Source organism: Nelumbo lutea, chromosome 4 (genome assembly GCF_056320005.1).
Source record: "Nelumbo lutea isolate HS-2025 chromosome 4, American lotus-T2T, whole genome shotgun sequence".
Classification (NCBI taxonomy): domain Eukaryota; kingdom Viridiplantae; phylum Streptophyta; class Magnoliopsida; order Proteales; family Nelumbonaceae; genus Nelumbo; species Nelumbo lutea.
The window spans coordinates 35,701,706-35,726,746 of NC_142687.1; the positions used below are offsets into that span (position 1 = coordinate 35,701,706).

Genomic DNA, 25,041 nt, shown 5'->3' on the forward strand with positions numbered 1-25,041 from the left:
AAATATTCAAGAAAACATAAAAATATGTTATTAAGATTTTGGCCAATTGCAAAACTCTTTACTCTAATCTTCCTGAATGCTGCTCATTTGTGTTTGCCCCTAGATCAACAAACAAGACTGCACACAGAATTGCTCTTCATTCTCGCTTAAAAATAAATAAAAAACTGATTTTGCATCTAACATTTGGGAGTTTATTAAGATGGTTCATTCGATCAATAGAATATGGGGAATTGGTAATAACGTGCTGCTGGCTATGGGGTTCGAACCCATGCGCACTTATTTGCAGAAGATCTTAAGTCTTCCCCCTTAACCTCTCGGGCAAACCAGCAATTCTTTTAACATTTGGATATTATAGAATATAAGAGCTGGACACTTATCCCACTCTGCTATACATAATTTGTCTTGTAGCAAACCCCATTAATCACAAAAGGCCATCCCAATGTTGGTCCTAGCTATAGCCTTAGGAGGGGTTAGACTATATACATACAAACCTAACCGTTGGCGGGGCTTTCAAATGAATACAACCCAATTTTACGGGGTTTGATTCAAATTTAACTAGTTTCATCATTGGAAACAGAAATGATTCAATTGCAAAAAGTTTTTGTTTTTATACATTTCAAACCTGTCAAACAATAAAGATTAAAACAAAAACACACTATAAATTTTTATCAGCTACCTAAAAGAGAAAAAAAAAAACATCAGAGGTACAAAATTGCATGGCTTTGAAGCTTCCAGCTACTTTTCAATTAGATGAGCAGAGTAAACTGCCATCATCGACTGAACAGCTTGGAAACTTGGAAACAGTTCAAGCAAATTCATGCCCCATCAATAATATAGGGACTCTACCATCTCTAACACTTTGCCAGCTGTAAAATTCTGAACAGATATGCCAATTTCAATGTTGGATGCCGGAAGCCAGTCACTCGGGTAGAGCAGATGAATGCAAAAAGATGGGAGTCCGGATGAGTGCAATTCAAATTTTATACGGGTCACATAATAAACCCCTTTATCATCATTGTAGATAATTATAGACCACAGATGCTCATAAAAAATCTAAAAATTGAGTTCAATCAATGAAAATCAATAAAAAATCTGATTAATTGAACCGGTTGGTTTGATGTTTTGTAAAAACCAAAGGTATTGGTTTGTTTTCGGTTAACTAGTTAACTGAACTGACCGACCAGTATATATATTATTTATAATATAATATAGGGTAAATTACTGAAATCTCCCCTGAAGTTTTTGACCATTGCTGAAACATCCCCTAAAGTATGGTCATTATAGCAATCACCTTTCATGAACTTTCTAATACAGTTGCAAGTAAATCCCTTTTGTTAGAATCCTCTAACAAGAGGCACGAAAATGTCCAAACTACCCATGCAATTTTTATTTAAACTACAGAAAAAACAATGCGAACTTCATAAACAACAAAAAATAAATAAAGAATTTAAAGTTGTAACTTTACCTTTGAGCGTTTGATATAAAGACAAATTTGAAAAAAAAAACAATTTTAGAGAAGAGATTGGAAGGGTTTGGACTAGAGATTCTTATGATGAGAAAATTTGGAAAACAAACATTTTGGTCAAAATTAATTACATGGGTATTTTGGACATTTTCATGCCTATTTTTAGAGGATTCTAACAATGGGGGTCTACTTGCAACCATATTAGAAAGTTCAGGGGAAGTGATTGCAATTACCAAACTTCAAGAAAGGCTTTAAAATGGTCAGAAACTTGAGGGGAGGTTTTAGCAATTTACCTTATAATATATTGCATATATTTCTAATACTTGTATTATGTAGTTATATATTTATTGATAATATACAAAAAAACTAAACTAATCAACTGGTTAGCCGATATTGGTTTTAGCTTGCAATTTTCCAAAAATAGAAAAACCAATTCGGTTTAGAAAAAGGGCACTTTGTTAATATATACTACTTACTACTTACTAATAGAGATGCTGTAAATGGAGTAGATTTTGTTCAAACCCAATCCAATTAGAATCTAATCCAATCCAAAATTCACATATATAACTCCAATCCAAATCGTTATACTATAACAAGCAGTGGATTTCTTAGCGGCACAAGAGAAAACGTCGCTATATAACCTGATGAAGGAAGATTTGGCCCGATCTCGTAATTACGCAACATGTGGCAAAGGCGACAGCTCGGCACCACAGCACGCCTAAGGCGTGAACACCAAAGGGAGGAACCAGCGGTCTGAACTCCCTACCAGCAGTCCGAACTCCTTACTGGGAGCCCAAACTCTCCCTTAGGCCCCGAGCCAAACCCAAAGGGCAGTAACCCGAATTGGCCTGCCCTATGGCAGTTCGGGACACATCTCTCCGAACTGGTCTGTCCTATGGCAGTTTAGGACACACACCTCCGAACTCAAGACTTCACCTCGCTCACCACTCCAGCGCTTCGCCTCCAGGATGCCAAACTGAACAACCGTACCATGCCCGACACCGAGGAAATTCGTATCCAGAGGTGGCGCACCTGACTAACTTGGGATCTGACACTTGACAGCCGCACTTCAAATGGCCACCTGCCACCGCCATTTCTAGTTACAGAGACGACTCCAACAAGGAGCAGTGGCGGTTCTGTCATAGTAGAAAGGATGACACCCGAATTAGCAGAAACACAAAAGTAATCATACCAGACCTGACAGAGGCCTCGGAGTGGGTGCGCGAAGTGGTTATAAAAGGCCCCCTACCCCCTACAACAAAGTATGCAAATTTTGTGCCATCTGGTTTTATCTTGCCTTTGAGAAAATACTAACTTGAGCTTTAGAGCAATCTCACCGTGTTCCCCCTGAAGTTCCCTCATCTTCTCCGTTTCAGGCTCCCCGTTGCTCCAGTTAGAGACAAGATCATTGACAGCTAGGACTGGCTGGATTGACACCATCATAACCCTTTTTAAGTAGCGATTATCCAAAACCGCTTCAATAGCGTGTATCGGCTACAACGGCAAATTTCTATTTGTTGTTGTAGACATTTTTATTTAATACATTAAGATTTTGTTTTAATAGAGAGGATTAAATGACCACGGACGATTAAGATTTAATGAAAGAGAACTCGAGAAAAAGGTTCATCTCCCGCGCGAGAAGTATTTCAACGCATCCAAACAATCGAACGAACAAGTAATGCTCTTCTTCTTCTTCTAGCATGGTTACTTTAACCATAATATAGGCAATTAAAATTAAACTCAAAAAATGAAAATATTATAATTCGTGTTACTCTCACCACTATTTTGAAAACCATATCAGATCGGACGGTCAAATCATTTGGTTGGGAACCCGTCAGGTCAAAGGTTCCGTTTTGGCCTTGAAATGTTATTTTGTAAAAAAAAAAAAAAACCATTGAAATGGTCAGAGAATCACTGGCCCAAACAGTTTAACAACTAAACCGTTTGACCTGGTTAGCGGGCTGCTTTCAAATTAATTCTAATTTTTATTTATTTTAAAATAAAAATTGAAAAATAAACTTTTATATCCCAATTGCCAAAATTAGTTAGGGTTTTTAGTTTTTTCATCCTCATTTTAAGTCTTCTAGGTTGTAAACAATTTAACAACTAAAAAATTGCAAATATGAGACATGATCAATCATCAATGCAAGAGATTAGAGATGAGACATTAATCATCTGAGATACACGAATGAAGCAAATACGATATGGGATCTAAGGGATATTTAGAGAGATGAGAGAGACCTAAGAGGGTAAGTGGTGCGGCAATAGTGGTGATGATGAATATGGTGACAATCATCATTAGAGCTTATTCTTCTTCTTATCCTTCTCAAGAAAATGGCGTGGCAACTACAAATAGTGAATACAACGCTCCACTTATGCTTACTCCTCCTCTTTATTTTTCTTTCTTAGTTATAACCAGTTGCCCTTCTCAAAGTCTTATGCTCCCCCACTAAGAATAATATATATATCTATATATACATGGTCTATTTTAACATATATCCTAATTTGATGGTCAGCATGCAAATTTTTGTATTGTTTTAATTCTTACCGGTTTAACCTTCTCAAACTAAATGGTGGAATTGCTAACATAGAAATCGAAGGCCAAAGTGGTTCCATTTATGGGTTAGTTTTTAAAACCTTGGCTCTCACATCCTATCTATATTGTCTCTAAGAGTAGCTATTTGTATTTCTACTTGTTCATTATCCTCATCAGAATCACCTTCATTTACTTAATTTCCCTTATTGCTTGTCATATCTTCCCTTACCCATCTTTTAATGTCTTTATCATGAATAACCTATCTTCTAATAAAATTGTATGTGATGAAGCATGCCATTATGATGTATTGTTGCATCCGTAGATCAAATGATGGCATATTCTGTAGAATAGGAGATTTGTCCTTCAAGGTCATAATGCACTTCTCTTTAACATTCCTTAGTGATCAGTGTTTGTAATTAAAATGTTCTTTCTTTGATCAATATCTTTTTTCTTGTCCTCTAAAGTCATTAAGGTAACATCATTCACTATAATAGTGTGTTATATGTCTAATTTACCAAGAAATCTAGAATCCACAAGATAATATTTCCCTACAGAAAAACCAAATGCAATCATGTACATTAGTAATGTGTAAACAAGCTTTTGAAAAAACAGAAAATTTTGGAATCTATTACTTATGGAAGGAGTACAAATTAAACTAGAATTTGTATTCTTTTCACTTGCATCTCTTATACATTTGTCTAGTACAAATAAAACTGTGTTGCAACCAAGCACAACCTAAAGTGTAATATAGTTGTTTAGCAAAATATCTGTTGTAATCAATCATTACTTCACTAACAAAGACAAGTTCAAATAACTCGTCATCATATTCATCCATTCATCAAAAGGGATGGCTTTTACGTAGGGGTGTCAATTGGACTATATGGTCCAATCCGATCCAGTCCAATGTGAGTCCATTATAAATGGACCAGGTCGAATCCAATCCAATCCTATGAATGTTTTGGACCAATTTGGACCGGTCCAATTCAATGTCTGGACCATCTAATTTGTTCAAATTCATTTTAATTTAGATTGGTTTTAACCCAAACCCGGTCCATTGACACATATATTCTTATATTATATCAATGGACTGGATATTGGCTTAATCCAACCCAATCCAATATAAATTTGTTACGGACAGATCAGGTCCAATCCAATCTGATAAATATTTTGGACTGGATTGGTCCAATCCAACATGTCTTGTTGGTCCGTCCAATCCGTCCAAATTGATTTTGGACTGAATGGGGTCCAATCCAAAACCGGTCCATTGACACCCTTACTTATACCTCATAATGGTCCATGAATTTCCTAAGAAAATATACATATTGATACACTAATTGTTTTCGAAATATAAAAGAAGATAAGGAAATCTAATAATCACCTAAATTCGCATGGAATTATAAAATACAGAAAATAAAAATATCATGAAGTTACATTATCAAGTTAACATGTAATTTTGATTGGTTCTAAACTAGCTTCATTGCAACAATATAAAATAAGAACCAAAGCACTCAATACATGTCCAAGTAGAAAACAAGAGCCAAAACATTCAAGACATATTCAAGACTTGAAAACAAGAGCCAAAACATTCAATGTCTAGAGATTCTTCAACCACTTAATTTGTCACGTGGATGGTTGTAAACAACATGAATATCTACCTTCAATATTTTTCCTTGAATATTTGATTTGCCTTCAAAACTTGCCCAACAATAACAACTCAAATTAATAGATACTTGTTCACAATCTCTATGCATGTTGACATAGATACATCTTTCTGACATTATTCTTCCATTTTTCTTTCTCTCTAGTTCTCCCCAAACTCGGCCCATCATGCATCTTGCACATGAAATATGAGCCTAGGGTCAGCCTTACACTTTGATCTTCCAAGCAAATAATTTTGTAGGGGTTGTGGGACAAGACTTGGATAGACCTACTTAATCTCACCTTTTGATGCTTTGTTTGTCTATTTGCAGGTTATAAAAAAAACCATCCAATTGGTAACCAATAATTTGGTATTCATTCAAATTCGTGTGGGTTTTTGATTGCTTAAAGCTTTCCAATATCAAACATTCAAACAAAAGCCCAAAACCCAACAGAATTACAGGCCGGGCTAGAAATAATCATTATACATTCTTTAACTAGAAAGCTTCCCCTACATTTTGACTGATATAAAAACCTCCCTCATGTTCTAAATAAAAATGCAGTTAATCATCTCTCAATAGAGGAACTGAAATTTTGATTTATGAATCTATTACCGTGCCTTTGTTATGTTTTAACAATTGAGAAATGGAATTGCTCTAGCCAGTAGCCACTAGTTTTCGGGTCAATAATTCGATTGTCCGGTTTGAATAAATCAATCTATTATATTTTATAAAATAAAAAAAATAATTAACATAAAAATGATTCAAAATCCGTTTGGACCAACAAACGGTTTAGTGGTTCAATTGTTTGGATAAAAAATTTGTTGACTAAGTCAATGACTTCTAGAAAATTCTGAGTTAGATATAAAATCGAATCAAATGACCGGTTCTGGGTCAAAATGTCGACCGCCAGGGTGAACCACAGTTTTAAAATTAAAACCATGGTTGTGGAGTATGGTGTTTTTAGGGGAGCTGGTTTTGGTAACGCTATGAGTGGAGATTTAATTTCAACCCTAACTTGGTATTAAGGCTCAGTTTGTAAGGAGTACAAATGCATATTTGTAGAGTGCCAATATATTACAAAAATAATACAAAATACAGGGTTTTACACTCTACAAATTTGTATTTATACTCCTTCCAAACTGAGCCTAAGCAAACAATAAACCCACTTAAATAAAGTAAATCTATCTTTGTGGGGTAATTCAATAAATCTTTTTCGTAATAAAACTTTTTTATGGGCAAAAATGGGTTTTTCAAAAACATTAAAGCATTAGATTTTTTTTTTTTAATTTTTAGAAGGAAATTAACGGAGGGGATTGTCTAAACGTCTTTAAAAATGAAGAGGTCATTTTTGTAGTTTTGGGAGGTTTATCAGAAAAAACATAAACATAAGGGACGTTTAAGTAATTGTCCTTAATAATATGGTATTAGCGTAAATTCGTAACTATGACATCACTGTCCTTCAAGGTTCAGCAAATACAAGTCTTCTTCCATAATTTTCTCCCCACTGAACTGAAAGTCGATTCTTCCTTCACTTCTGCCTTCTCTCGCTTCTTCCAGTTCTTCCACCTCCGGTATGCAATGGATCAAAATCAGAGAACGCCCAGGCCTTATCAGTTCCATCCTGCCAGAACTGCCATTATCGATCTCTTCAACCTCTACTTAGGGGTAACTTTGGCACTTCTTTAACCTCTGTTTCGTTCCTCTTTTTGCTTCCCCAACTTTCTCTGCTTATCTCCACTTTCTAATGTTCACCTTTTTTAATTGCTATTCCAGAGAAGTTCTCGCCAGAAGTCGGAAGAGCCGATACGAGAACCCCCGTAAGCTTCTCAACTTCGTGCTTAAGTTATGCTACAGTATTGGCTTATATGCGCGGTGAATTATTTGGAAATTTTGTCTACAATTTATGGTTCAAATGGCAGAGGTTCCCATTAACATGATTTTACTGTTTTATGTGGTTGAGTGCATCGCCCAGTGGGAATTGGGAAGTGCTTTTTTGTGCTAGATATTTTGTTGCTTGTCACTCATCTTTTAACTCAAGTCCGTTTTTGTAGTTTAAGTGGTAGATAAACTCTTTTTTTTTTTGTTTTCTGATCGAGCCTTCTTTTTCCGGTAGTCAACATGGATGCTTTAAACCTAAATAGTTAATACTAACCATTTGAGGATTAGCCTGTAACACAATTATACTGCAACCTGTGGTGTGCGACTGGTTTAGATATGTGACTGTTAATTTTCTCATTACCCCGTGACTCCTCAAGGTGGGTGGATTCTTTTGTTGCTGATACAAATTCAATTGTTGTTGCTTCATGAGTTATGTTCATTCACATATTTAGCTAGCTATCTTTATGTTACATTATGCATTTTATTTAGGTATGTAAGAGGTTATAACTTTCTATAGTTGATATTACTTGAGCGAATTTGAAAGAGAAGTGAGGCATAGGGCTGACCTGGATTTGGTAAGTGGAAATGCAGCCAATCTAGAAGGTCCCTGTCTGAAGGATGGTCTGGTTTAGCCACACTGTCCGTCCCATCTTGCAGAAATAGGGAAGGTCATTCAGAGAAGAAAGTGTAATTGATAGTTTTTTATATTATGATGAAATTGGAAGTAGAAAAAGCTTATGACTCAGTGCATATACAAAAAGGGAGAAAAAGAAATTCAATTTTTACCAGGGCTTATAGGAGAGCCCCTATGCAAAAAGAAATAAATAGCCCTTATTTGGGCAAAGAGAAACCCAAATAAGGCTCACCCTTGCCGTTTCTTCCCCTAATAGACTATCATAAATGGAATTGGTTGATTTCACATTCTAGTGGAAAGAGGGGTTCGCTAGTAAGATCTGGCCTCTCAAATCAGATGGCATAGTCTCTGGGGATCACAATCCTACCCACCATGATCTGTCCATCATCTGACCTTTAACAATCAGAGAATCTCCTTAAGTAAGGATCTTTTGATAGCCCTTGAATAAGGGGATTACAGACTTGACATTTGTGGCATTGCTTTTCCACTCAGAGTAGAAAGTTTCACTTGTGGTGCTTAGGGTAATAACTCAACTTACTTAAAATGGCCTTTGCCAAATTATACTGAATATGCTAGGAGAATCACATCTTTAACATTCTTGAATAGCCCCACTTATCACAGAAGTTATCATAATAACAAAAAGCCAATGAGAAAATTTTCATTTATTAGAAAACTTTCTTACAATGCTTTGATAACATTGATTGATAAGCACCTAACCTAAGAGCTAAACAATGAGTATTTAATTTAACTTAAAATGGATTTGTTGGCCCAATCTACTCATAAATTGTCTGTAGCTTGTTCAAATCATGGGAATAGAGTGTCAATCAAAAGAAAGAAGGGTGGGAATAGAACAACTTGTTGCATGGGGAAATTTAGCCCCTTCGTGAATGATTGCATTCTCAATGACATCTCACTAAGCAATGCAAGTTTTATTTAAACCGCATGAATATCAATCTAGCTTGCTTTAGATTAGTTAGATAATTTCTTGTGAGCCACCCCATGATTACATTTGAGTCCCTTCCATTACCAGATCTTTATAGTTTAAAAAAATAGTCAATCTCAGTCCATATTCCATAACAAACTGCTAATAGTTCATCCTGAGTTGAGTCACCATGACCAACAATAGGTCTACAAAATAGGGCTAGTATATTTCCATTGCATTTGTGAATGCTCTCAATTCTTGAGGTTCTTTGGTTCCCAAACTACATACACCAAAGTTTAACTTGATGGTATGTGGGTCTGGAGAGGCTAGGGGATATATGCAAGGCTCCTTATTGTGGAAGAGCATGCCACAACTACCAATCATAAAAAAAGAGCATACCACAACCTACCAATTTTTCATGACATCATCAATGGGAAAGGCAATTGGGCATTAAACACTTTCAATGATTTTACCTAAGGCTCAGTTTGGAAAGAGTACAAATACAAATACGTACAGTGCAAATACATACAAAATAATTCAAAATACAAGCTTTTGCACTTTACATATTTGTATTTGTACTCCTTCCAAACTGAGCCTAATGGCCCACCTTAGTAACAATATTCTCAACGAGGGCTGCTTCATTGACTTTTCTTTGATGATTCTAGCATTCCTCTCTCCCAAATGTACCACAAGATTGTTGCCCTAGTGTATCTCCACATAATTTTGTTCTTTTTTTCGCAGGGAATAGAAAAAAAGTGCTGAACAAACTACTGACATCCCTGACTAGTCCACCTGTAACTAAATGAAGGGAAAGAAAAAAGAAAAACTCCCAAATGCTTTTCTAGAATTACTCTTCTGTAACTCTAGTCCTACATATTGATGCAGGGATCATCAATGTTTTGATCAAAGCCAAACAATTTGACTGCCTAATCAAAGTTGATGTTTCAACTCCCAATGCTATTTTTAAGCCATAAATTGATATCCGTAGCTAGCAAACTTTTTGCTCTTGACAAACAGATATAGACCTATTGGGTTGTTCCATATAAATGTTCTCTTCAAGGGCTTGGAACCATTTTGGATCATGGTTTTTACATCCCTCTATCATGGCTGAATTGTTTTTGCCTCCAGGTCTTGGGTCAGCGGTCAACCATGTCAGACAGGTCAAACCGTGACACATCATCATGTATATATGCATAAATACATGTATGTATAAATGTATATTATATAGTATTAGTAATATATAATTACATTCTGCATGTAATATATGTATATATATGTTTTATTTTAGGTATATTTTATATTTTAGTTTTTAATGTTTTTTGAGAGAAAGGTAAAGTAATTTATAAAAAAGCGAGATTTCAAAAAAAACCTCTGTACAATGAGAAAAGCTAAAGTATTTTAGTTTTTAATTTTATAAATAAAAAAGCTAAAAATTGAGATTTGAGGCAAAAAGGGTGTGTTTTTGGCAAAATAGTTGGGCCAAGGTGCTTTTAACCCCTTTTTTTTTGAAAAGGTAAGGTAAATTTATTAGATTAAAAACTTTAAGAGTACAAAACAGGAACCCACAACAACAAGGCAAGCCTGAGGACCCCCCATTACAAGTACCAAATTGATTGATTTCTCAGTAACTGAGCTACATTTACTTGTTTGAATTCTGGGGTGACTGAAATCCACGATATCAGTGTACAAACAGCCATCTAACATATTTCCTCTGGCCCTCTCACTCTTTGGTTAAAAATTCTGTTGTTTCTCTCAGACCAAATAGCCCAGAGCACTGCTGCCGGGATGGAAGTCCAGACCAGTCATTGGAATGCATAGATCATAAAAAGCTACCCAAAATAAAAAAAGGATCAACCTGATTCAACAATTGAGCGCAAAGTTATGGCCTTCGGAAGTCTATGTATAAAATAGTTTGTAACCTGTGACCTGTTCAGATCAAATGGGTTGACGAATCAACTGCCTGGTCAACAGTTTTGACTAACTCAAGTGAAGGTAGCACAATCCATTTGACTGATATTCTAAGGGCTTGGGAGGAGATAGCACAATCCTCTAGAGACAAAGACAGAATAAAAATGGAATGGAAACCCCCACAAGGTAGTAAAGTTAAGCTGAATTTTGATGGAAGCTCTTTGGGTAATCCTGGTATGGTAGGTATTGGTGGGGCAACTAAAAATTTGGAGGGCAGATTGCTGGTCCTTTATTCTGAGCCAGTTAGTGTGGCTAAGCTGAATTATTGGCTTTACTACAAGGTCTCAGGTTAGCTAAGCAATTGGGCAAGTGGAGGTGGAAGGGGATTCAAAAGTAATCATCTCTTGGGCAGGAAGAAACAGACGTATTCCATGGACTCTCAAGAATGCTTACAGGGAAATAGAAAGGACTGAAAGAAATCTGGATGCTGAATTCAAATGGGTTAGGAGTGCAAATGGGCTAGATGACTCCCTTGCTAAACAAGGGGTAGAAAGGCAGCAATTGTTATGAGCATCTTTGTAACATAGTGTTGGTTTTAGGGCTGATGTTGTGGTCATCAAATTAAACTTGTAATGTTTTTCACACATTATTAATATAATCAAAGTTTTGTTGATAAAAAAATGGTTTTGACCAAGTCAACAATATATAAGCTATTGGTGGGCTTGAGGTTGATTTGAACCGGAATTATGGCTAGGTGATGGTTTTAACAGTTCGACCAGCCAGGTCAATGACGGTTTGCAAACGCTGTCATCTATCAAATCTTATAGTCATGATATGTTGCAATTGCCATGATAGTCCTAATTTATTTTATCATGGCCATTGGAAAGAAGGTTTCCTAATAATTGATTCTCTTTTTGACTGTAACCCAAACCTAGCCTTGAAGGTTTCCACCTCCTATTGGCATCTCTCTTTCTCTTGAAGATTCACTTGCAACCAATGGGTTTTTAGTTTCTTAGGGGGATCAACAAAGTCCAGACACCATTGCTATACATGGAATCTATGTCAGCTTCAATGTCTTTCTTCTAGGACTCAAAGCACTCAATAAAGAGGTAAAATCAGAAAGAAAGCACTCCCACAGCACAAAAGATTCCTATAAATAAATCTGCAACTGACCACAGCGACTCAGTGACTCTTTAGTTCATCATTGTAAAATTGAAACTAGACCCAGGACTGAAAAAACAACTCCCTCTATCAAAAATCAGCATCAAAGCAATTCATTCTGGTTAAACAACTGCACTTTATTGTACAAAATAAAACTAATTGGTTTGGTCTTTGACATCCTTTTCAATTTTCTCCCAGAGGCTCAACAGTAGCACCTCCATTCATCTAATAATTGCCAAATTACAAGCTAGATTCTCAATTTCTCAACCAACTTTTCTCCAAACAAGATAGTGAACTCTTCTACATAAGATTTAGGAGCTATTCCTTCTTCCTTTCTCCACCATATTGAACTATCCCCCCATTAGAGCAAGCCTAATTTCTTTCCTACCTCAAATTCTTTTTCAATGACCTTACTTAAATCTGCTTTCTTATCAAATTTAGAAACTTTATCTGTTGCTATTATATCCTATTCATCTTCTTTTCCTTCACCTAATTCCTTGTTTGCTAAGCCTTTACCATCTTCATTCAGCCTATCAACCACCTTTTCTGTCATTGGCCATGTTCTGTACTTTTTCTTCTTAGGAATATTTTTCGTTGTTGTTATCTTCAATTTCTTCACTTCTTGTGTCTTGTTTTGGTAAAACAAAGGGCTAAACTAATCAACTTTTTTTTTTTTTTGATAAGTGGGCTAAACTAATCAACTTTGCAGTAGTGTGAATATGTTGTTAAACTTAAAGGAAAAATTGAAGCTAATACGGAAACAGTATCAAATCTCAAGGTGGTAAAAATTGATGCTATTTTTTCCCTATAAATATGGAAGTTGACATAGTTTTGTTTTCTTTGGTTGTTTAGGGGTTAATAAAATCATGCATCTTCTGTGTTTTTGCTCATGTCATGATGGAACTATTGCACATATAATTTCTTATCCTGAATGTGCAACTTTTTCTATATGCATTTATACTTTCACAAAATTCCTTCAGAAATGCTACTTCTGAATCATTATTTAGTTGCTCCCTGTTTTCGTGTACTGATCTACAAAATAATCAGGAACAAAACACAGAAGCGGGTCACTGCTCTTAACAGAGATCTTCCTCCAAGAAATGAACAGTTTATCTTGGACTTTGAGCAACTTCAGGGCCAGTTTCCTGTAAGTTTCAAATAAGAACTACGTCTTTGCATTTTCTTCTGCCTTTTCCGATGTCCTCAAAGCTTTTGTTTCACAGAAAAAATGATAAGAAAAACTATTTTGTTTCGCAGAAACTTTATTACTTATGAATAAGACAGTAAATTAGAAACACAGCTCCATTATTGGAGTCTCACCTCATTTTGAGCCTTAAGCTTCCTCAGGCGAGGCGCATACACCTGGTGTCCTACGCGCAACATTTTCAAAAGGCATACACCTGGTGCGCCTAGGCGTGTGCCTAATGCACCTTGTGCCTCAGCCCAGGCGTGCACTCTTTTAAAATTTTATGCTTTTTTGCTTTTTTTGAACCTAGCTGCTGGGCCGGGGGCTCCGTCCCCACACTCCCATACCACGCCCCTCGAGGCAAGCGCAGACATGTCCATTAGGGACTTAAATTCTTAATTCTCACACAAAAAAATAATGATTTTATAATTTTAATTGCTTTTTAAGAAGATATTTTATTAGGATGAATGAATGAACAACAATAGCAAATAGGGGGTTCTCGGAGTTGGAGCTTTGGTGAGCGAGCGAAGCCTCAAGGGGCGTGGCACAAAGGTGGCTCGTAGAATCAGCAATGTAATATATTATACATCACATTAGCTACTTGAAGTAATGCGATTGTGGAAAAAAAAGAGATTGAGGGTTTTACATGCTTGAAAATGTTTTATATATTTGATTTTATTTTTAAAATTTCATTTGAATATGTTTTACATGTTATGTTTATGTATTTTAATTTTAGATAGTAGGTTTTTAAAACATTTATTTTAAAATTTAAGTTTATATTTTTTATTTATACTATGTTTAATATTTTTTGATTTTTTTTTGAATTTTTGGCATGTTTTTGAAAAAAATTGGCAATTTTTTTGTATTTTTGCACCTTGCTTCAAAAAGACACATGCCTTGCCTTGTGCCTCAGGCACAAATTGGCGCTTGCGCTTTTAAAACGGTCTTTTTTCCCTTCATATTTCCTTATCCCTCAATCTGACCTCCTAGGCAGAACCCACATACATTTCAAGTTTTCAACACTTGATGCACATTTTGCCCAGCCAGGGAATCAGCAAATATATTAGCTGATCACCTAACCCACTAGAATGAGGAATTTAAATTGCAGGCTAGGAATCTTGCTTTTCTAATACGGTATCTGAGTTCCCAAGGGTTATCAGTCCCACTCCAACTCCAATCCCTTGTTCACTCTATCCCACTTGTTTATCTCCTTTCTACCTCCATGAGAAATGTTGTTCCAAAGAAATTATGCTTACTTATTGATTATTGTGAGATCTGATTGGTTTACACATGTTTTGCAGGACCAGGAGCAATTGCGTGCTGTTACAGAATCTGTCCTGATTTCTTTGGTTGTGCAATGTAGCAGTCATACACCACGGGCAGAATTTATTCTCTTTGCCTTAAGAAGCTTGTGCAGCATAGGTTATGTAAACTGGGACTCGTTTTTGCCTTCTCTACTTTCTTCAGTATCCACTGCAGAGGCTTCAATTGGACAAGGTCAAACCATGAATTCTGTCTCATCTACATCACAGTCCGCAATGGTGGCATCATCAAGTACAATTCCTAATTCTTCTAATTTCCAGCCTTCGAACCCTGCTTCTCCTATGCCTTCCATTAATGCCATTGGATCTCCAGCCCAGTCTGCAACAGAGCCTTCATCTTTTACAACTCTGTCACCAGTTAAGTCATCCGATGTTTCCTGCACTGGGCAGCAGAACATTTCAAGATCCAATCCTTCAGTGAGAGATAATGTTATCAGCTGTCTACGTCAACTGTCCTGTAAGATTATTTTAGCTGGGCTTGAGTCCAATTTGAAACCAGTTACCCATGCTCAGATTTTCTCCCACATGCTGAATTGGTTAGCTAATTGGGATCAGAGACAACAGGGGGTCAATGAATGTGATGGGGCAAAGGCCCGGAAACCTGATAGGGTTCTTACCGAGTGGCTGCACAGTTGCTTGGATGTAATTTGGCTCTTGGTTGAGGAAGATAAGTGCCGTGTGCCCTTTTATGAATTACTTCGTAGTAATTTTCAGTTTATAGAGAATATTCCAGATGATGAAGCCTTATTTACACTTATTCTGGAGATCCATAGGAGGCGGGATATGGTGGCTATGCACATGCAAATGCTAGATCAACATCTCCATTGTCCAACATTTGGAACTCATAGGTACCTGTCTCAAGCATATCAAAGTGTTTCTGGTGAATCAGTAGCAAACATGCGGTGCTTGCCAATTACATATCCTAGTGTACTAGGAGAACCACTGCATGGGGAGGTGAGGGCTATTTTTTCCCTCTGTTTTGATATTAAGAAATTAGCTTAGAAATGGCTATTTCTTTATTAGTAAATGGAAAGTGGTTCTTTTGATATTTAGCAAAAAAGTACATGAGATGGAAAGGGTGATGAGGTAAGATCCCAACCCAGAATACAACTACTAGAAAATAAAAGAAAACACTGACATGCATGATCAATTGAAAAGCTTCTGCTGATATCTCCAAAGTAGACCAAAGCACAAACTGTATAAAGATCCTGAACATTCACAATTTCTGGGTCACTAGAATTCTATCCACAATTAGATTTCCAATTTCCAGACAGTCTTTCACGACCCTTTTGATTTTCCTTGTAGATTCTTCAATCACTTTTCTTCTAAGTACTCCAACAGACAGCAAATGGAGCTGAGATCCAAAATATCTTAGCCTTCTCACTGCCTTGTATAGTATGCCATAAAGAAAAAATCTCGTTAGGATGCCTCAGTTGCCAAGGATGTCTTCTGAATACAAAAAAGAAAATCTCCATAAGAACTTGGCATAGCAGCAAGATATAAAAAATGCTTGACATCTTCTTCATGGATGTTGTACATATAAGATAACAAAATAACATAATCCTCTTCCTTTCAAGTGATCCACAGTAAGAACACAATCCAGTGCCACTAACCATGCAAAGGCTTCTTGATAAGAATCCACTAGACGACGTGCTCTAGGAACTCTTGAATCAAGTTGTTATGCGCATCCAGAAGCTAGAAAACAAGCTGTAATTGATCAGATTAGACCCTTAAGGAAACTAAGTCCTTAAAGAATCCAATATTGAAGATGCCACAAAGGTTGATCACTCCCTTAATAAGTAAAGATATTGTATTCTACCAAGAATACAAAAAGACAAAGTTAAGCTTGCTGAAAACATCTCTATATCATTGATCATCTCGTTTTACATAGTTGTAGCCTTTATATAGGCATATAAACATCTTTATCTTATAAGGAAACTCCTAACTAATGAGGATCCCTTTAATTTAGGAAAACAAATCTGCCTTGAAATAGGAATCCTTCTAAAAGAATATAATTAATGACAACTAAGCATAGAAAAGTCAAAGTAAACAAAACAAGATAAAAACAAGCCCAAGCCCATCAATATGTCTTAGCATGCGAATTGGGCATTTTCTTATCATGTCCATGCGCCAAGCCCATTAATACACCTTAGCATGCGGATTGGGCCTTTTCTTATCATGTCCATGCGCCTTGGTCTTATGTCTTGGATTCCAAGCTTTGTTCTTCAAGATCTAAGCCTTGCACATCGTATTGCACATAACGATAGGTGATTATCCTTGGTGAAGCTTTGAAAACTTCTAGAATTGTCTTAGAATCTTCTAGAACAACCTCTTTGTCATGCACTTCCATGATTAAGCCTTGTAAAGCCTCTTTCATCCTCTTTGTCTTTGCCCTAGTCATCGGACCATCGATTCCTTGCAAAGGATCTTGAGAACATTTGGGAATATTAGTTTGAGCCATTTGGCCAACACTTCGATCTCCATTACTTCTACCTTGGATGGAATGGAGTTACCCCATAATGATATACCCTTAATTTGAGCATGTTCAACCTGACTATGATTTATGAATAAGAGCATTATGAAATGGCTTAACTGTGAATGATCTGAATATGAAATGCTTATTTGCAAACTCCCAACTTCTTGCATCTAGCTCTTCTGAAGAAATAACCTCTTCTTCAAGGTTGTTTAACAGGACTATACGCCCCACTCCTCTGTCCAGTGACAAAGGCCTTCTAAATCTTGGCACCCTATCATTCCCCCATTTTGAGTTTACATCCACTGACCTTGATGCTGTGGTCATTATTGGTAAACCCAATAAAAATAAGTTATCTATTCCTAATCTCTTCTTTTGAAGATAAATAAAGAAGAGAATTTTATTATTGAAAAGAAGAATACAGCTTAAATGGGTGACGAGTCACCCCATTAAGCAATTACAAAAGCAAGAAAAGGCCTCACTGATCCAAAAAAACTTAAAAATACACTACCAGAGAAAAAAACAAATTAGTCATTCAAAGTGTGCCAAAAGTCAGCTCCAAAGTCTTCTTTTCTTTAGGCCTTCAAATTCTGGAAGAACCAGCACCCAGCCAACAGTCAAAGAACTGATTGCTGGCCCAACTTCTTCCATGCTTTTCCTTTTCTCCTTAAAAATCCTTTTGTTTCTCTCCCTGCACACCTCCCACATACAGCAAAGAGAATACAACTCCAAATAAGTTTTGCCTTAGGATCTCCAAGTACCCTTGGCCAGCAGCCAAAAGTTCCAGCAGAGTCCAATGGCGACCATACATCCACCTTGAAGAGCTTGAAGAAGTGGGACCAGATTCCTTTCACAAAACTGCATTGGACGAACAGGTGCAGAATATTCTCCTCTTCAGCAAGACACAAAAACACATCTGTTTGGAAACTAATAGCCTCTTTTCTTCAAAATATCCTGTGTTAGAATGCAACCCCTTGAGAAATCAACCAAGCAAAAGCTTCCACTCTTGGGGGGACTGGTTTCCCCCAAACACCTCTAATTGGTTCAGCCTCCACCTGGTTCCTTGTCAAAGCATTATACATAATTTGATCATGAACTTCTCATCTTTACATTCTTTTCACCATTTGATATCTGAAGCCGAGGGGTCAATCTTCACTGACTGAAGCTTTTCCAGCAACTCCACACACTACTCTAACTCCCTATCAAACAAAAGTCTTCTAAATTTTGGGCACCAAACCAGAGAACCATTACTAGTTTCATAGCAATTAGAGATAGACACTCCCTTCTTGCTCAGATTATACAGCCTTGGACAGATCTCACGCAACAGAATTGTTTTATTCCTAATCTCAATAGAATTATTTCAAGCTTTGAGGGGTTTGAGACAAGGGGATACCCTCTCTCCTTTATTATTTGTTTTGGTAGCAGAGGTGTTGAGCAGGCTTATGATTAAGGGAGCAGATATGGATATAATAGAAGGATTCAAAGTGAGCAAGGAAGGGTTATCCATCACTCACCTTCAGTTTGCAGATAATTCCTTAATCTTTTTGGAAACTTTAGTGGATCAGGTGCTAAAATTGAGGGCATCCTTAAATGTTTTGAAGTCCTGACAAGTTGGAATATTAATGTAAACAAGAGTGTGATGATTGGAGTTGGAGATATCTCTTAGTCACTTTTGGAGGACTGTGTGGTATCTTTAGGGTGTCTGGTGGGTTAGTTTTCGGGACTTCCATTTGGTGCAAAAGCCTCGGTGTCTTCTACTTGGCAGCCAGTGTTAGACATGGTTGATTAGATATTGGCAGTGTGGAAAGGAAAGTATTTATCTTTTTGGGGAAGAATCACATTAGTCAAGGGTGTTTTATCTGATCTTCCAGTCTATTATCAATCATTGCTTAAAGCAAAGTTCCATCATCAGTGGCAGAGTCAACTGAGGAGATGCAAAGGGTGGAATGCAGGCATGCAAAAAAAAGTTCCATTTAGTGGAGTGAAGGATTGGGTATGCAGGGACGAAAAAGATGGGTCTAGGGATAAGGGAAGTTAGGCTATTTGGTAAGGCGTTATTTGGGGAAGTGGATATGGAGATTTGGAGTGTAAAGAAATTCTATTTGAAGGAAGGTGTTGCTTGTAAGCATGGTGTGGTGGATTTGGGTGCAATTCAAAGGAGGTGAAATCCTCATATGGGGTGCTCATGTGGAAAGGAATTATGAGCTTTCAGTCAGCATTTTTGAATTATATCTCTTTCAAGGTAGGGGATTGGTAGATTTTGTGATTTGTGTCCAAGACTATATAGGTTGAGCTGAAAGAATATATCTATTGCTGATTTTATGAATTAATTGAAGAGTGATACAGAATCCAAAATTCAGAAACCACTTCTTGGTTGGGAGGTTGGGGAGTGTGTGGGCCTTTTAGCAAATTCATAGTTGGTGGAGCTACAAGTAGAGAGAAGTGATGTGAGATGGTGGAAAGAAAGTAGGAATGGTGTATTCTCTGTAAAGTCTTTTTATAAAGCCCCAACAAGGAATCAGGTGGAGAAGTTGGATGTGAGGGGGTTTTAGGGGAATCCCATTCTCCCTAGGGTGGAGGCTTTTACATGGCTAGTATCTTTGGGCTACATTCTCACCTAGGATCACATCAAACGTAGGGGAACTCAATTGGTAAGGAGGTGCTACTTATGCTTAGCTGGGGAGAATGTGATTCATCTATGCTTTTAATGCTGTTTCTTGAAGTACATATGTGGATACTTCTTTAGGCTTTTCAATCTTGATATGTGGGGAACTAAGATCTCAAAAAGAAATGTTTGTTCATTGGTCTACCTTGAGAGGGAATATGAAAGCAAAAATTGCATGGAACTAGTTGTAAAGCTAGTGTTGTAAATCTAGGGTTTGTAGAAGAAAAGCAAAGAAAAGAAAAGAGAAGAGAGGAGAAGAAGAAGAAGAATGTGTCGAGAGTTGTGTTTATCACTGTTCACACCCTCAAAAACTCTTTATATTTTGAAACAAGAAAATTACAATGCAGCCCCTACTTGGGTGCCCAAATACAGAGAGAATACAAAGAGATGAGATAAAAACTAAAAACACCCTTGCCTAAACATTCTCAACACTCCCCCTCAAGCTAAGCATATATGTCAATCATGCCCAGCTTGACAAGGTTCTTAGCAAACTTTGGATGGTGAATACCTTTAGTGAGGCAATTAGCTAGTTGGTCTTTTGACCTTACAAAAGGAAGGCAAATCTCTTCGCTAGCAATTTTTTCTCTAATAAAGTGTTTATCCACCTCAATTTGTACGATCATGTTGAATAGGATTGTGGGCAATATTTATGGCTGCTTGATTGCCACAAACTCACAATATAGCCTTATTGGGATATCTGCTTGGATGCCCACCTCAGTCATCAAGGTCTTCAACTAGAGTAGTTCATACACTTCATGAGCCATTGCCCTGTATTCTACCTCAGTACTAGAACGAGTAACTACAAATTGTTTCTTACTTCTCCATGAAACCACATTACCTTCGATTAAGGCACAATAACCAGATGTAGATCTTTTATCATCAATGGACCCTGCACAATAACCCAATCAGCATCTGTGCAAGCTTCAATCTTTTTAGATGGTCGTGAGCCCGTAATTGGAATACAACATCCCTTTACCAGGGCATCCTTTCAGATATGCTAAAATTCTATTAACTGCTTGCATATGAGATGTCTTGGGTTCATACATATATTGGCTAACCACTCCAAGAACATAGGATATGTTAGGTCTAATCAAACAGAGATACAGAAGGCGGCCCACCAATCTTTGATATACCCCTTTGCCTAGAAGAACTTCTCCTTCAGTGGAACTCAACTTGTGGTTGGGATCAATTGGAGTTTTTACAAGCTTATACCCTAATTTCCCAATTTCGAAGCAAGTCAAGTACATACTTCCTTTGTGATAGAAGAATTCCCTTCTTGGATCTTGCAACTTCAATTCTAAGAAAGTATTTGAGATCACCAATGCCCTTAATATCAAATTTGGAAGCAAGGAAAGACTTTAACTGAGAGATACTTGTGATATTGTCACCTGTCACAACAATGTCATCAACATATACTATCAACATTGTTACTCTATCATCAACTCTTCTAATGAATAAGGTGTGGTCAGCCTGAGATTGAGAAAACCTAATCTTTAAGATAGCATTTTTGGACTAGTTATTACCATGCTCTAGGGGACTGTTTGAGCTCATACAAGGACTTCTTCAAGCGACAAACTTTTTCTTCACTGTTAGGAAAGCTTACTCCAAGTGGTAAGTCTATATATACTTCCTCTTGTAGGTCTTTGTTAAGGAAGGCATTCTTTACATCCATTTGGTATAAAGGCCAAGAGTAATGAGCAGCAAGAGACATGACCACACAAATAGAGTCCAATTTAGCAACTGTAGCAAAGGTTTCCAGATAATTAATGCCATAAGTTTGAGTGTATCTTTTGGCTACAAGCCAAGCTTTATACCTCTCAATTGAACCATCTGCCTTGTGCTTAACAGTGTAAACCCACTTACACCCAACAGGAATCTTATCCTTAGGACAAGGAACAACCCCCCAAGTCTAATTCTTTACTAGGGCTTCCATCTCTTGGTTCATAGCTTCCTCCGAGTGAGGGGACTGCATTACCTCTATAACATTGCAAGAGATGACAGAAATATAGCCACAATAGGAAGGTGAGAAAGCATCATAAGACACATTGTTAGTAATAGGATACTTGCTACATGTCCTCTTCCCTTTTCTAATGGCAATAGGAAGATCAAGGTCAGGATCAGTAATAGGATTATCAGGAGGTTCAAGATTACCTGAGTCTGTGAGATCATATTGTGATGGGCATTTTGCTTTAGGAACCACCCTCTTATTGCACTTGATGAAAAACTACTACTAGGACTGATGCCAATATATAGGAGGAGGGGAAGGAATACCATTGTTACAGGGAAGAAAGGGAGGAGGAGGAACAAAGATAGGGACAGGAAGGCAGAAGGGAGTCTAATCTTGCATTCTCCCCTTGAAAAGAAGGACGAGATGATTGGAAAAAAAGAGGACTCCAAAAAGGTAACTGTAATCATTCATGGAGAATGGGAGATGAGAGAGAGAGAGAGAGAGAAAGAGAAGAAAAGGTAGATACATCGAGAGGGAAAAAAGACTGCGGGCTGCCGCCAGTTCTCTATTTATATTAACTTAATAAAAATAATAGAAATTACAAGTATGCCCCTTGCGACACACCCTGGAACCAAACTAATAAGAAAAAAAAGACAAGTAATTAACTGACAGTATCTTAAGAAGTCGGCCTATTAAAAACAACTATAAAGTAACAATTAAATAAGCCTTTCAACACTCCCCCTCAAGTTGGGCTGAATATGTCTATCATGCCCAGCTTGTCACATAACTCATTGTGCCGCGAGTATGGAAGCCCCTTTGTGAGGACATCGGCAAGTTGTTTCTTGGAGTTGACATAAGGGATGCAAATTTCCCTTTTTTCCAAATTTTCCCTTTTGAAGTGTTTGTCCACCTCAATGTGCTTGGTCCTCTCATGTAGGACAGGGTTGCTGGCGATGTTTATTGCAGCCTTGTTGTCACAGTAAATAGACATAGGACTATGAATAACAACTCCAAGCTCCCCTAGAAGATTCTTTAGCCAAAAGACTTCAGCCACCCCATGTGCCAATCTCCCTTAGTTCTATTTCATTAAGTTAAACTTTAGTAATTTACAGAGAAGCCCCTAGTTGGGCAGAAATTTAAAAAGACATAATATAAGAAAGAATAAAGCTCAGATTAAGGCCCATTACAACAAAGAACATAAAAGATAAAAAAGGATAAACAGCCTATGGGCCATTTGGCCCATCTTCTTTACAACATCCTTAGAGAAATATCTCTTTCTAGAGAGAGCATCAAAGCATCTTTAGCCTTTTTGGATTGGAGAGTAACTGAGGAATACACATTTAATTAATTTAGGATCAAACTTACATCGGTAAAGACTCGTATCTTGACAAAACAAACACAACCAAAGATCTTGAGGGGTAGATTAAAAAGAGGTTCATCAAGGAAGAGAAGTTGATGAGGAGACTAAAGGTTAAGGATCCTTGATGGAAGTCTGTTAATGAGATACATGACTGTCTCAATAGAATCACCTTAGAAACGGGTGGGAACACGAGTTTGAAACAGTAAACCTCGAGCAACTTCAACCACATGCCTGTTCTTCCTTTCAGCCACCCCATTTTCTTGTGGAGTATGACTACATGAACTTTGGTGAATAATGCCTGATCTTCAAGAAATTTATGCAAATGATGTTCAAAGTATTCCTTGGCATTGTCAGATATTATTATCTTAACTCTTTTCTCAAATTGTCTCTACCTTATTCATGAAGTTCTGAACAATCATAGGAATTTCATTTCAACTTTTCATCAAGTAGAGCCATGTATATCGACTGTAGTCATCAATGAAGAGGATGAAGTATTATACCCACCCATGCAAGGGATAGCATATGGGCCCCAAACATCAGTATGGATCAAATGGAAAGCAACATGAATTTGTTTACTACTCGCAAAATATCTGGTTCGACATTGTTTGGATAGATGACAAACTTTACATTCAAGGTTCAACTCTGAAACTGAGTCAAATCAATTTGGAAGCAAAAGTTTTATAGAATTGAAGGACATATGACCAAGACGACAATGCGTGTTTTGTTTTTTGGCTCCCTGTAAAACCGTAGGTCATAAGGACCTGTTTATGTGCTGCAACAACAGTGCTTGTTTTTGGATCCCTGTGAAACCGTAGGTCATAAGGACCTGTTTGTGTGTTGCAACAACAGTATTTTTTTTTTGGAGGCAGTGCTCCTCCTTTGGGTGTTGTTTTTAAATCTGAAATCTTGAGTGGTGAAGATTTTGCCACATTTGGAGTTTCATCAATGCTGAATGGAATGAGTGGGGGTGGTGACCTATCATTTCCCATGGCTGTTGTCCCTCTTGATGGTTTAAATTACCTAAAGTGGTCAAGAGGGATCAAGCTGTACATCATTGCAGGGGGGAAGATAGGCTATTTTAATGGGAGAATTAAAGAACCACACTCCGGGAGTGCTGAATATGATAGATGGAATTAGGAGAACAACATGGTTATGTCTTGTCTCCTACTCTCCATGCAACCTCAAATAAGGAAGAATTTCATGTGGGCTGAAACAACATATGAGATCTGGGAACAAGCAAAATCTACATATTCAGAACTGCGACATTATGCCATGATCTATCAACTACAGGAAGAATCGTCTACTTGTAAACAGGGGGAGAGGTGTTTATCAGTATATTACTCTGACTTGATTTCTGTTTGGAAGGTGTTGGACCATTACCAGAATGTGGACTGGAAGTGTGACGAGGATGCAAAACTGTACAAGAAACTTGTCTCCCAGCAGAGAGTGCTTGCGTTCGTACATGGTTTGAACCCTATGCATGAATCTATCAGAGTCCAGGTTCTCAGTTCTAAGGATCTTCCATCAGTTCAGGAAGTTTATGCTCTCGTACAATCTGAAGAGAGCAGAAGGAATTTGATGAACCACCCTGGTGGAGATGCAGTTGTGTTGACAGTAAAAGGGGGTGTCTCTACTAGTGTGGGAAATTCTTCCAGGAAAGGAGATCTCTAGAAAAAAACAAAGGATAAAGACAAATTGTGGTGTACTCATTGCCAGAAACCCCGACACACCATAGATACATGTTGGGATCTTCATGGGAAACCAAAATGGGCTCAAGATCTGAATAAGAAGCAAGATTCAGATGTGAATAAAAGGTCAGGACAGCAAGGTACAAAGATATGCACTATGGCCAACATGGCTACTCGGGAGAATCAACCCTCCATCCATACTGTGAGTCAAACACATCTCTCTGGATCTGACCCAAGGGAGGATATTATGAATTC

At 37.3% G+C, this 25,041-nt stretch overlaps 1 protein-coding gene and 1 non-coding gene across 2 annotated transcripts in view; one reads left to right on the forward strand and one right to left on the reverse strand.

Moving 5' to 3' along the window:
* Positions 1-245: 245 nt before the first annotated feature.
* On the reverse strand, positions 246-328 carry TRNAL-UAA (transfer RNA leucine (anticodon UAA)). Its single transcript has one exon. It is a non-coding gene; the product is annotated as a tRNA-Leu (tRNA).
* A 6,773-nt stretch (positions 329-7,101) lies between these two features.
* Positions 7,102-25,041, forward strand: part of LOC148855185 (mediator of RNA polymerase II transcription subunit) — a 119,688-nt gene continuing 101,748 nt past the window's right edge. The window contains exons 1-4 of the mRNA XM_088981882.1: positions 7,102-7,306; positions 7,415-7,458; positions 13,192-13,291; positions 14,632-15,606. Of these exons, the coding sequence (XP_088838008.1) occupies positions 7,220-7,306; positions 7,415-7,458; positions 13,192-13,291; positions 14,632-15,606 (1,206 nt within the window). The 5' untranslated portion in view covers positions 7,102-7,219. The remainder of the gene's footprint in view (positions 7,307-7,414; positions 7,459-13,191; positions 13,292-14,631; positions 15,607-25,041) is intronic.